The sequence below is a fragment of the Epinephelus lanceolatus genome, chromosome 14, assembly GCF_041903045.1.
Source record: "Epinephelus lanceolatus isolate andai-2023 chromosome 14, ASM4190304v1, whole genome shotgun sequence".
Lineage (NCBI taxonomy): Eukaryota > Metazoa > Chordata > Actinopteri > Perciformes > Serranidae > Epinephelus > Epinephelus lanceolatus.
In genome coordinates, this window is record NC_135747.1 from 22200108 (window position 1) to 22213940 (window position 13833).

General features: G+C 40.3%; 2 protein-coding genes across 3 annotated transcripts in view; both read left to right on the plus strand.

Annotated features, from left to right (window-relative positions):
- Positions 1–647: 647 nt before the first annotated feature.
- tbr1b (T-box brain transcription factor 1b) lies at positions 648–5205 on the plus strand. Its single transcript, XM_033616944.2, has 6 exons — positions 648–1479; positions 1693–1847; positions 2054–2175; positions 2446–2604; positions 2856–2917; positions 3689–5205. The coding sequence occupies exons 1-6, from the start codon at positions 788–790 to the stop codon at positions 4530–4532; spliced, it is 2034 nt and encodes a 677-aa protein (XP_033472835.1). The 5' UTR covers positions 648–787; the 3' UTR covers positions 4533–5205.
- A 2269-nt stretch (positions 5206–7474) lies between these two features.
- slc4a10b (solute carrier family 4 member 10b) overlaps positions 7475–13833 on the plus strand; it is a 37714-nt gene continuing 31355 nt past the window's right edge. For both annotated transcript variants that reach the window (XM_033617472.2, XM_078174487.1), the window contains exons 1-2: positions 7475–7831; positions 8914–8955. In XM_033617472.2, the coding sequence (XP_033473363.1) occupies positions 7784–7831; positions 8914–8955 (90 nt within the window). In that variant the 5' untranslated portion in view covers positions 7475–7783. The remainder of the gene's footprint in view (positions 7832–8913; positions 8956–13833) is intronic.

The window sequence follows — 13833 nt, forward strand, 5'->3', positions numbered from 1 at the left end:
CTAAGTTCTCCACAAAAACAAGGAAAGACTTTATCAAATTATATCAAAAATCCTTCCAAAGCAGCAGCCCCTGACATGTACTCTCTGTGAGATGTATTTGCCACAGCAGCTCTGTTATCAGTCCACCGGCTCATAACTTTAAGGGCATCAAATATTCATCAGCACTGGGACTCATAAACACATCTTCAGTGGGACGCCATGATTTCACGCTATACCACAAACATTTTAAGGCATCAGATGCACTGCCTGTCATGGACTGTCATTTTTGGCGTGTTAATAATATATCTTGGTTTCTTCGGCAGACATACTTTGGCACTCATGGCGCATAAATAGGTAAATAACGCGGATAAATAGGTAAATAACGCAGCTGACGTCGCAGCTGAGAACAATCCTCAGAAGGGTTATATTTCTATCTTTATTTTTTGTTGTTCTTGTTCATATATGCATTAAAGCACACAGTCGGAGTCCATACGTTTTAATCAAATATATCCATGTCACACTACAAACAAATCACTTTGCTCACAGCGCTCCTCAGATTGTCCTAATTAAGAGCTGTCTAATTAAATTACAGCCTTGAGTTAACCAATGGCAATACTTGTTTCATTAGCAAAGCGGGGAGAGTGATGGAAAGAAAATCCTTCCTGATTGCAGGATGGTGTCAATTGGCTAATTTGCTGCCTTCGGTAGCACAAGTCATAGCAAGGCGTTTTCATAGTGTTAGATTAGGAAAAGGCGCGTGCAAAAGCTTGTGATATAGGTTGAGCTAATAGTGGCTTCCTATTGAGCTATGCAGGTTGAGAATTGCATCTCGCCAGCGAGTGATCTCTCCAAGAAATTTATGAATGTGGGCAGTGGCTTTTCGAGCTCCGATGGATCAGAGCTTTCGTTGCAGGACCATCCTATTATATCTGCAAGTGACAACCTGGAGAGAAGTTCACCTCTGAAAAAAAACTCTAGGGAGATGACGAATCAGTCAGAGGCAGACAATTTTCCCGACTCCAAGGACGCATCAGGGGACGTCCAGAGGGGCAAACTCTCTCCTGGTCTTCACGGAGTCTCTGACATCCGTCATAATTTCGATGGATCTGCAGGAGAAAGGTGCATCTTTTCTCCATCCACCCAGCCACAGTCAGTCTCTGCAGCTCCCAGTGCCATGTTCCCTTACCCGAGCCAGCATGGACCAGCGCACCCGGCTTTTTCTATTGGAAGTCCCAGCCGTTATATGGCCCATCACCCGGTCATAACTAATGGAGCTTACAACAGCCTTCTGACCAACACTTCTCCTCAAGGCTACCCGGCAGCGGGCTACCCTTACGCGCAACAGTATGGACACACTTACCAAGGAGGGGCTTTTTACCAGTTCTCCACGGCGCAAGCAGGACTGGTTCCGGGGAAAGCACAGGTGTATCTGTGCAACAGGGCCCTGTGGCTGAAGTTTCACAGACACCAAACAGAGATGATCATCACAAAGCAAGGACGGTAAGAGCGCATACATATATCTAATACACCTGCAGATTGTTTGGCCAAATTACTGTGAAGCTTTTAGCTCAAAATGGATGCGTATTAACATCGAATCACTCTTTCTCCAAATAAAAAGGATTCAAGGATAAAAACGCAGAAGTGAATCTGATTTTTGCGCCTTTTTTGTGACGAGATGCGCTTTCTAAATCTGTCTTCCTTTATTTTCCACAGACGAATGTTCCCATTTTTAAGCTTCAACATTTCTGGCCTTGACCCAACTGCTCACTACAATATATTTGTGGATGTAATACTTGCTGATCCGAATCACTGGCGATTTCAAGGAGGCAAGTGGGTGCCATGTGGGAAAGCAGACACAAATGTAATAGGTACTTTAATTCATTTATTGCCCCAATTAACATTTTTAATCTCATAATAAAACGTGTTTTTTGATTTCATACCTTTTTTTCTTACCACCGTATGTGGTTAAAAATTCAGATTTAAAAATCTTGGCAAACGAATTTAGCATTTTTGTTAATAATAAAACATATATTCTGTGTTTTAACTCTTTGTATTTGTGCGTGTTTGTTTTTAGGAAATAGGGTTTATATGCACCCGGACTCACCAAATACCGGAGCGCACTGGATGCGTCAAGAAATATCATTTGGAAAGCTAAAGCTTACAAACAACAAAGGTGCCTCCAACAACACGGGGCAGGTAATGCAACATTTTATCAGAGCTTTCATTATAAATATTTTTGGATTATTTGTGTACCAGTTGGAAAAATGCAATGCTTTTTTTTTTCTTTCTTAGCCTCCCATTATTTCTTATCTGGAGTGTCTTACTTGTATCACTTGCGCAACAACAGTAGTGCAACCTTATTACATTAATCATTAAATAAAAGATAAAATCAGTTTTTAATTCTGCTTTATTCTATCCAAACTTTGAAGCTGAGTTTCTGACGTCCGTCTCTAATTGAATCTCCAGATGGTGGTTCTCCAGTCTCTCCACAAGTACCAGCCCAGGCTCCATGTGGTGGAAGTAAACGAGGATGGGACAGAGGACACCAGCCAACCAGGAAGAGTCCAGACTTTCACCTTCACAGAAACGCAATTCATCGCCGTCACAGCTTACCAGAATACCGATGTACGACCACTTCATATTCCACACACTCTAACACTGCCAATGTCCCCTCCAAACAAGTCTCTTATCTATTTTAAAGCATTTAGAAATAAGAAACAGAATATTCTACACCTTGAAATAATGGTTAGTTTACTTATTTGTGTGTAACAATTTAAGACAATGCGCAAAATAACTATAATATTATTTTTGGAATTGACGCTGCACTTCAATGATCTGCGCTGATTTTCTAATCAATGCATTATTTTTTCCCACAGATTACGCAACTGAAAATCGACCACAATCCGTTTGCAAAAGGATTTCGGGACAACTATGACACGTAAGATTTTCTTTTATATTTTGGATTTTTGAACTTTTAATTTTAATTAATTTTTTTCAGTGTTGCTTTATTTTATGCTGCTGTAAATGAAATCAATACAACTCTAAATCAACAATCAGGTTACATCTTATTAAAAACATAAAAGCACTTCCATAATTTTGCTGCAATATTTTGTGAATTGCTGTCCAAATTAGAAGAAGCTCATAAGATTTAAAAATGAATCGAATAAACAAATATAAAATGATTTTTTTTAAAGTTTGAATTTCTGCAACTGAAGCAGGTATTTGTTTTACTTTAACAGACAGAAATTTCATGTTAATATGTGACAAAAAATAATAATTAACATCCAAATATTTGTTCCGTAATTGTCCATTGGTGGAAAAAAAATCCTCTTCATGTGAGCTCGGCTTGTCTTGCTCTGAAAATAAGTGCATGCTGAGATTTTAATAAAACCCGCAAAATTTAGTGGTGAAACATCTGAATAAAGCGATCCCTTTTTGGAAATACAGCTTTGTTCATATTTTTATTTTTTATTGTTTATAAAGCAGTGGGTCTATTTGGAAACACCACACGTGCGTAAAGATCAGATTTGATGCCACCCTGCTTTTATGTCTATCAAGGCAGATTTTTTTTTGCACACATGAGATGTGAGATTCTACTAATTGGTGAAAGTGATATTGACCTACATTTTGTTTTATCTCTAAAGAACCAGCTCGAGCGCTCTGTTTAGTCACTGAATTGTTTCTCTGTTTTTCCTCTCCATCTTTTCAGTGTCTACACAGGCTGCGACATCGACCGCCTAACTCCATCACCGGGTGACTCTCCGCGTTCACAGATCGTGCCGGGTGCGAGATATGCCATGCCTAGCTCTTTCCTGCAGGACCAATTTGTCAGCACTTATGCCAAATCTCGCTTTCACCCTGGCGTGGGGACTGGTCCTGGCACGGAGCGCAGCGTCCCACTCGGCAACAGCTTGCTGTCCCCGCAGCAAACCGACGAGCCCACTGTTGCCACCCCCCCGCAGCGATGGTTTGTCACCCCTGCCAACAACCGACTGGACTTTGCTGCCTCGGCATACGACGCCGCTGATTTCGCCGGTAACGCGGCCACCTTGCTGTCCTACGCAGCGGCCGGAGTGAAGGCTCTTCCCCTGCCGACTGCAGGCTGCTCCAACCGGCCTCTTGGCTATTACGCAGACCCGTCAGGCTGGGGAGGACGCACGCCGCCGCAGTACTGTGGCGTAAACAGCAAATCCAGCTCGGTCTTTTCCTGCTGGCCCGCTAACTCTATCGGTGGCAGGGCCGGCACCAACTACCTGGCCGAGGAGGGGGACTCCATCCCGACCGAGAGGTCACCCATCGGCGGGTCGGAGGAGGCCAAACCCAAAGACATGACATCAGAGTCGAGCTGGATAGAGACCCCGTCCTCCATTAAGTCCATTGATTCGAGTGATTCTGGTATCTTTGAACAGGCCAAGAGGAGGAGAATCTCACCTTCTGCCACGCCGGTTTCAGAGACAGTGTCCCCGTTAAAATCTGAGCTGCTGGCACCGAGAGAGTGTGAGAAGAACTGCACAAAGGACATTGGTTATTACAGTTTCTATCCTCACAGTTAAAACAACGAAGAAGAAAATCTATCTATCTATCTATCTATCTGTCTATCTATCTATCTATCTATCTATCTATCTATCTATCTATCTATCTACAGGTTAATCAATAAAAAAAAAAAGATGAGAAGGACTGTCACCTCCACAGTAAATGGCCAAAGTGTAAATTCTTCCATGGCTCGGGCGCCTAGTTTCCAGAAAACACTGTAATTGTGAATATAATGTACATAATATTGAACATTTGGTGATAGTGATTGGATGTACACAGAATAGATTAAAATACGACTCATAACTAGTGTTTTAAAAAAAAAAGAACCTCTTCTGTTGAGTAGCCTGAACTGTTAGTAAAGAAAGATATCGAGAATCTTGTACATGAAATGTTCTTGTGTAGCATATGCTGGCATATTAATCCCTGTCAGTGACAAAAAAAATGTATTTTGTACTTTATCAAAGCTGTAGGCTACCAAAAGTTTATGACGATCACTGCTACATCCATCCTACCTGTGGTTAAAGAAGTTATAAATGTTGGTAATGTAGACTTAGAGTCCTTTTTTTTATTTTATTTTATTTTATTGATTTCAAGCCGGTTATTTTTCATAGCCTGTACGATATGCTGTTGTGGAAATCTCTGTATCTGCTGTAACGTGATTGAAACATAATAAATGATGTTAAGGACACGTAATTCACGTTTTTATTTTTATCTAATAAGATCATGCATCTATTAAAAATGATTTGCATTTGACAAACGAAGAATTTATTTGGCTGTTTTTCATGAACGCACCATCACCTTTTCGGTAATTCAGATTTAATGCGGTTATGAGGGAATATTTTAATCTCACTATGATCCCAATTAGGTGATGCTTGTGAGAGACAATCCTGTCACCCGTCATACTACATATGAGACTTTTTTTGTTGTTGTTGTTAAATTGGACACCCTGCCCTGTCGCGCGTCTGCTGATTGGTTCAGAATATTCATAAATAAAGTAAAAAAAAATCTTGGTTTCAAAGATCCGTTTAATGAGGCTTCCACCTGGCAAAATAAGTATAATTAAAAAGAGCCAAAAATAATGTGAGACACCAATAATGTAATAAACTAATAATAATAATAGTATTATATGTGCGTAATTTCCCTATACGCCATTATTCCATAATTCAAAGTGATCCTTTTAATGATAAGGAAAAGTACCTGACATTTTTCTGAATCAACAATAAGGATTGTTGCAACAACATTTGGTTGGACTGACTTTGTTTGCCAATCTAAGGGGGTGAAAACTTTTTTTTTTTTGATCATAGTTACACTGAAAAGAAAAAAAAACCTGTGAAGTTGACAAGTTTTCTGTTCGGCAGCCAAAGGAAGTGACACATCACAAGAAAGTCTTGCCTGTGTGAAAATGTGCAGGGGACCAGAACAAGACAGGGGTGAGGATAAACCTCAAATGGAAGCACATGATTTTTAGAAATATGTTATTTTTATTATAAGTGACTGCAAATGAATTGATCAGTTAGTTTAAACAGTTTTCACCCCTATTTCTACTCTGGCGTTATCATCAGATTTTTAATGGCGTCATTTGAAAAAAAAAATACTAATCACTGATATCAAATAATGAAGTGAAGAAATATAATTAAAACGGATACATAATAAACCCAATGTGCACTTAATTGGGATTTTGGTGTGAAGGAGGTGCTCACAGCTGTCAATAAGACGTGTGGCATTTAGCTTTTCTCAAAATGAGTGTGTGTTTGTGTGTGTAAATGCTCACTCTGGCAGCCAGCGACAGGCCTTCCTTCCCAGGGACAAACAGTAGATGGCGATAACTGAATGCATCAAACATCTTCTTTGTATGTGTCCATACCAGGAGGTCAGTCCACTCCAGCGGCAGCTATGAGACATTAAAAAAAATTAAATACGTTAATAAACATAATTCTAGCCTATTTATGATGCAGTTAAAGGCTGTAGAGCAGTCTGCCTCTGGATTCAACTATTCGTGGATGCTGATCTACACCAGATGGCGATACTTTACTATTATTATAACAACAGGAATCCCTGCTGTTAGGAAGACTCAGTACTGCAGTGCCAAAAATGGTTTCAGATACAACCCACAAGCTCTGATGAGCCATTCAAACAGGGGAGTTAACACTGTCCCTAAAATCTCAAAGTCACAACAGTGTAAAAACAATACCTTAAATTTATGTATAGGCATGGGTGGCTGAAACAGCCCTGCAGCCAAATGGATCACGTTGGACCCTCTAGGGTTAAAGGCCTATTAAAGCTTTAAATTCAGCTACTTTGATACAAACTTTTCCTCATCATAGTCTTTTGGGTGGTGTGTGTGTGTGTGTGTTTGTGTGTGTGTGTGCATTGTCTTGCTCATGGGTGCCAACATCACACTCACCACTGCCTTCAAAAGTAGAATTTCAGAGCCAAAAGTTGGAGGGGACCTGCACCATGTGGAAAGGAGGAAATATTAGATGTGTTCTGTTATTGTAAATCACAAGCACGCTCCTACTGCTCCAATATAACACTCCAAAATACTCTTAAAAATTATTATCCGTTCTTATTTGAGAATTTGATTGCCTTTGCTCTGGGTTTTCCTGTATGCATCCACAGTGGAGTGCATGATCTGGCATTATTAAATCTGCTTTACATCTTAAATTCATTTCAAGGTTGCAGGATGCCACAGATAAAAAGCTGTCTTATGATTATATAAGTCACATTCTTAGGAGTTATAATCTCCAGAATTTTGCAAATATCAATCAAAAAATATGCAATCTTCTGAGTGACAAGATGATTTTATGTCAATAACTTCACCTGGCTTTTTGGAGCGTAATTTCCCATGAAGTAGGAGTGTGATACTGTATGGAAAATGTGAGGGAAGAAACACTAGCCACATACTGCAGAGCAGAGCTGGACTGCAGCATTTTCTGCAGCCCATGCCCACTGACTCAGTTTAATAAAAACCACAAACACACAGTTATATAACACGCACACCTCACAGAACATTTTACCCAGAAAACACGGTCTCTCTCCTCTGCGTCTCAAACAAACGCTAACACCGTGGCGCGTCCGCGTCAGCTGGCACAGACGCGCATGTTTGTATGAGCGAGGACGGCACGAGAGGCGCAAATTACCACCGAGCTGCTGACCGACCATGATATAAACATGTGACCGCTGCGTGGTCGCTCAGTTCCTGCTACACCTGCCCGGGATTACACACACTGCTCCATCTCTCTGATACAACGATACTGCTGGAGGGAGGAAGATGGACACCACGGAGCAAGGAGCTCAGATAGAGCCGCTACTGCCTACGGTAAGAAACCCTGATCTCATGGTGGACAAATATTTACTTATGCAGATTGATATTTTAGGACGCCTTTTTACCCAGACTGTTAAACTTAATCTGTGTGTCATATACTGTCAGAAGACTCATGGTAACATTTAAGATATGACATTAAAACCACCGTTCAGAACGCAGGCAAAAAAAGGTCACGTTTCCACAGGTGATAAAGTAGCTACCTGTGGAGCTCTGAGAAGGAGCAGCTCACCTGCAGAGCTCCACTCACCTCAGAAAGAGGAATGGCAGTGTGATATTGCTTTACTGAGGATTTTTCTGTCTTCAATCTATTTCTTTAGAGAGCCAAAATGTGTATTAATCTTGGCATTTCTGAAATGAAACAGGCACTGCCAGGAGGATATCTGTGTCAGTATGTGACTGTTCAGTAGGAACATGTAGGCTGTAGGAGTGATTAAAGGATGTCCTATTACTTTGTGCTGTAGCATTTTATATATGCCAAATCCCTGTCAGGACAGCTGTCCGATTAATATAGTAAATTCAGGCAGAAGTGACCTTGTGTCATTTGATGCTGTCAGAAAATTAAGACTTAGATTAAGGTTTATGTCAAATGCAGCAAATGTATGGTGGCTGGTGCTTAAATGCAGGCAGCGATAGCTCACACAGACATCCCTCGAAAAACAATATTTCCACAAGTATTTTTTTTGTTGAGAAATTGGTAAATATAAAAGAAGTCTCTCAGGGGAAGTTCTCAGACATGCGTGGGCCCATCCCCACTGGTCTCTGCTCATCACTCTGGAGATTTGTCGTCATTATCCATATGCTGTTTACATCAAAAACAGATTTTTCCATTTAGCTGAAGGTTTTAGACTGACTGAGCTTCTTTGCTGGTACTCTCAGAGCCATGTGGCCTTGGTTTCAAAATGTGAGGTTGCAACCTGGCCTTAACAGTCACTGAACATTTAAGAATCTAAAAATATCGTTTCAGAGTTAATCTCTATCTGATTTGGAGCAACACATGTCTGAATGTGAGAGTGTTTTGAGTGGCCAAATGAACCCTTTTACTTGTTAAACTAAAGTGATGATTTATTATCTTTCAGGGCAATTCTTTCTTGGGCCCATCAGACGAGCAAAGAAGTTTGGTGAGTTACATTTCCTGGACTTTATGGCTTCTACCAATATGAGGATCAATGCTGAAATCAAAAACCAACATATTAAATGTACATTTTGTAGATCAAATTGAGTGTAAGAAGAAGACAGACTGACAGGTGGAGCTGCAGAAATACTCCTTACATTCATATAGGGCTGGACAGTATATTGATATTATATAGATATCGTGATATAGAGTAGATATCGTCTTAGATTTCGGATATCGTCATAGTGTTCTTTTCCTGGTTTTATGGGCTGCATTACAGTGAAGTGATGTAATTTTCTGAACTTACCAGACTCCTCTAGCTGTTAGTTATTTATTTTCTTAGTCATTATATCCACACTACTGATTATTTATCAGAAATATCATTCTGTAAATATTTTGTAACAGCACCAGTAGTGAACCCTACAACAGTGGTTCCCAACTGGTCCAGCTCAGAGTTCAGATTTGGCATCATACTTGCATTTGGCCATGTTATTGAGCTAGTTTGCATCTCTGTCCAGTAGCTGTCCATTAGTCACTCACTCTACAGCAGGAAATGACACTTCAAAATAAAAGCTTTAAGCCAGAAATTTACTGTATTTCAAAATAAAGTGTGTTTTTTTACAAACTTGACACATTTGTGAGGCATTTGTGGTCCACTCAGGATGGACCTGCGGTCCACTTTAGGACCGCAACCCATCACTTGGGAACCACTGCCTACAATATTGTCACAGTATGGATATTGAGGCATTCAGTCAAAATATTGTGATATTGCCCTACATACATATAAAGAGTGAAGTAATGAGGGATTGTGGGAATATAGGGCTTCAGCTAACAATAATATTCATTATCGATTAATCCGCCCATCATTTTCTCGATTAAAAGATTAATCGTTTTTTCAAAAAAACACCATAAATTCCTGTGTAATTTCCCACAGCCACAGGTGACGTCTTCAAATGGTATGTTTTATCCGACCAACAGTCCAAAAATCCAAAGCTTTTCAGTTTATTATCATGTATGACAAAGAAAATCATCAAATTCTCCCATTTAAAAAGCATGAAAGCAGCAAATATTTGGCTTGTTTTGCTTAAAAAAAAAAAAGACTAAAACGACTATTTGATCATCATAATAGCTGCCTGACAATTGACTAATCGATTAATCGACTAATTGCTGCAGCTACTAGAATCAAACTTGGTCTCTGATGAGATGCTCCTGGGCAGCAGCGATGATGTCACAGTTATAATCTCATGATGGGAGACTGGTGGCTCTGTCGAAAGATGCTCATTCACAAATTACAGCTGTTTGACACAACAGAAGGGCAGCACTGTCTGTCAGGCATGGTGTGAAGCAGGGCAGCAGGAGTTTGCACTGCACAGCTCAGCTTTTAGACTGTGTTGCACTCTGTTTAAACTGATTATACAGCAGGGGACACAGAGGGAGAGCTCATGCATTCTGAATACGTGGAGGCTCCTTGGCTCTTCAAAAAGGTAGGACAAGGAAATACTGAGCTTACTGAGACATTCAGATTGTTATGAGGTTAACAGGGGGTAAATGACAGGACAGAAATTTTGGACATTTTATAGAAAGGGACCCCTCTGTGCCCCAAATGAGCGTAAAATCCTGGCAAAAATACCAAAGTGGAGAACAGCTTCCTCCTGCTGACCACTACTGATCCAGCTCGCAGCCTGGCGGTGGATGCAGACATTAAGTCTGCCAAAATGAGGGCTCAATGCTGTAAAACACCTTAAATAGCATCTCTAAAAAAAAAGAAATGTAGTACTAATGTGTCCTCTTACAGGATGTTGACGTTTAAAGCAGAAACATTTTAGGATTACAGTGTATTTTGTGCCACATGAAAGCCTGTGCAGTTAATGATATTGCTGCCACTGATGGTTCCAAAATTGCCACAGCCATCTGCAGGGATCAGATCCAAGTATGTGCCACATCCTGTGATATCACTTCAGCTGTGTGGTGTGCCAGCCCTGTAACATGATTTTGCTGTTGAGTAGATGATTATAGTCTAAAAAGCATCAGTGGGGTGTAGTTTTGCCTAAGGGGCAATTGGACCACTACACTTGAACTCTTCTTTGGATTCCCAGTTTTCTTCAGAACATACTTTGTCTTCAGAACCAAGTTTACTGATGTGATCTTGTTCTGATCAGCATGTCTGAATAAGTAGCTCAATCTGTCTTGTATGTGTGTTAACATCTAAGCATGTCTTTGCCCAGTTATCCCCTTTAACAGTTAATCTAATGTCCAAAATGCACTAAAGCAGCATCTCAAGAATTAAATCTTGCTCCTGGACGTGGACAACATTTGTCTCCCAACTGTAACAGTTTGTCACTCATTACACAATAACCAGAACCAGAAAAAAGACTAACTACAGATAGCATTACAACATAAATATCACAGATATGAATCACAAATGCTGCCATATGCTACAATAGGCTTTTCTGTTGCCATTTTTGCAGAGTAATTATAACCGAAACTAAAATAATCCCTGTAATGTCACACATAACTACACATATTGACTACACATACTTGTATAGGACAGCTACAGATACAGACATGCACCAGTGCTAGTCAACCTTGTCGTCTGCATTTGGCCACAAGTTCTCACCCACATCTGACCTTTTGCACCCAGTGATTTTGTTAATTTTTAATGTGGCGGATGGCTCTGTGGGAACACCCCCATGCCCTCACACCTCCAACCAACCAACACACACACACACTCATGTCCACCACCCAAAGGACATTGCTGCAGGATGCCTTAACCGTAGTCATGTGTCTCCCGTGAAATATTTTGGGACAGAGGTGACTTCGTCTGGGGGTGTATTTCTGGCAGCACAGACACTGAGCGTGTCTTTACGATCCTTAGTGGTGGGGGGAAAAAATTGATACAGCATGCAGCATTATTTTGTGTGATGACACTATCAATACATAGATGCCAAGTATTAGTTGTAAGTAAGTTGCAAGTACAAATTAAACTTTTGGTAGCTTATTAGACCAATGAAATCAATTTCTTTTTTGTATTGGCAATAAAAATTATTTGCTCTGAGATGAACAGACTGAAATAGTTACCTCATTATATGTTGTTGCAATACTCAGGATATTGCGGCACATTTAAATCCCAGTAATATTGTATCATGAGTTAAGTATCCTAATAATATCGTATTGTGGGATCTCTGGTGATTCCCACCCCCAGTGATCCTCTTGCTCTTCCGCAACTATGCTACTCTGTAGAGTATATGGGCTACAGCAGTGGTTCCCAACTGGTGGCTCCCAGTTCAAAATTGGTTTGTGGGTCCATTCTGATTGGACCGCAAGTGACTCGCAAATGTATCAAGTTTTAAAAAAACAAACTTTATGTTGAATTACAGTGAATATCTGGCACAGAGCTTTTATTTTGAAGTGCCATTTCCTGCTGTAGAGTGAGTGACTAACAGATAGCTACTTAACAGAGACAGCAAACTAATTCGACAACATGGCCAAATGCAAGTATGACGCTGAATATTTTAAACTGTGTGGACCTTGAACTAATGACTAAGGACAAATCTGGACTCCATGGTTGGACCAGTTGGAAACCACTGGGCTACAGTATAGAACAGAATTGAGCATCTATAATGCATAGTTTCGAGAATATTATAGGTCCAAGATGAAACTGACAGACTGATGGCGCTAAGAGAAAAAGGCACATTTACAAATCTGTCTTCTACTTCAGCACCATGGACAGCACCAACGATTTATCCATACACAGCACAATATTTCAGAGTCGTGGTCGGACTTTGGGTTGTAACAAACCTCTGTGAGATAAAGGATCAATAAGTCAGGCAGACTAGACTGACACGATCAACTTGGTGGTGAATTTGGAAAGATGTGGTCACTGAATGCATTTTAGCAATGACAGTTTAGTCCACATTGACCTCTTTTGTGCTGTCTATGTAAAGAGCTTTGAAAAAGTGAACTCAGTATTTAGAAGTGCTTGTTAAAAATGATCAAATCTATAGGACTGATTTTAGAAATATACCAGTGCTCACATATAATGGTGGTTTACATTTAATATGGACTAATGTGTCTGGTGTTTTAGTAACAAATACTGTCGGTTTAATCTGAGCAGGGATGTCGATCCATGCCCGGTGTATTTGTTGACAGATTATCAGCATCAGCCTTGAGGCCTGGCCAGCCCATGTGGCACTGCAGCTGTGACCAGCAGTGCCCTTCATTAACATAATGCCCCGATGGTCAACTGGTGGTCAAGATGGCTCAGGGAAAAGCTGATCTATCAAGCAAGCTTTCAGGATGAAAGTACCTACTGTAATAAGTGCTCTGAATCTGTTTGTAATTTCCAGGAGACAGGATTGCTTCTGCAGAGCTCTCTTTATGTCTGTTTGTTTGCTTTCTCAATCCCAGCTGTTGCTGCGTGGATTTACAGTAAATGACAGTGTCAAATGAGTTTTACTCCTAAGCCCAATGGTGCACTAATCAACACTATGTTTATACATTTCACAGATTGTACAGCAAACACTGTAGTAAATCAGTTGTTTGATGAATGTTTTCAGTAGCAACGGTGGTTTTCTCTATCATTTTATATGCATTTATTTATCCTGTTTCAACCACACTACCTGTGTTGCTCTGCTATATGGCAGTTGTTTAACACTTTGTCCAATGCTTTGATTCAATCTGAAAACAGGGGCAACCACTGGTTCCTTGTGACACATCTCTGCTTTCTCAAAAGTCGCCAGACTCCATCGACAAAAACAGTCATTTTGGTTCTCTGAAAACAGGAGCTGTTGGTCTACTGCTGCCTCAATCAGTTAGTTAGTTTGTGTTACTGTGTGCCTTTGGTGAATCCAAACTAACCCCCTTAAAATTACACAAAAACAAAAAC

Excerpts from the sequence above, each read along its gene's own strand:
- tbr1b (XM_033616944.2), top strand. The coding sequence starts at position 788 with ATGCAGGTTGAGAATTGCATCTCGCCAGCGAGTGATCTCTCCAAGAAA. Across the intron at positions 2,176-2,445 it reads CCTCCAACAACACGGGGCAG|ATGGTGGTTCTCCAGTCTCT; the intron begins GTAATGCAACAT and ends TTGAATCTCCAG. Across the intron at positions 2,605-2,855 it reads CAGCTTACCAGAATACCGAT|ATTACGCAACTGAAAATCGA; the intron begins GTACGACCACTT and ends TTTTTCCCACAG.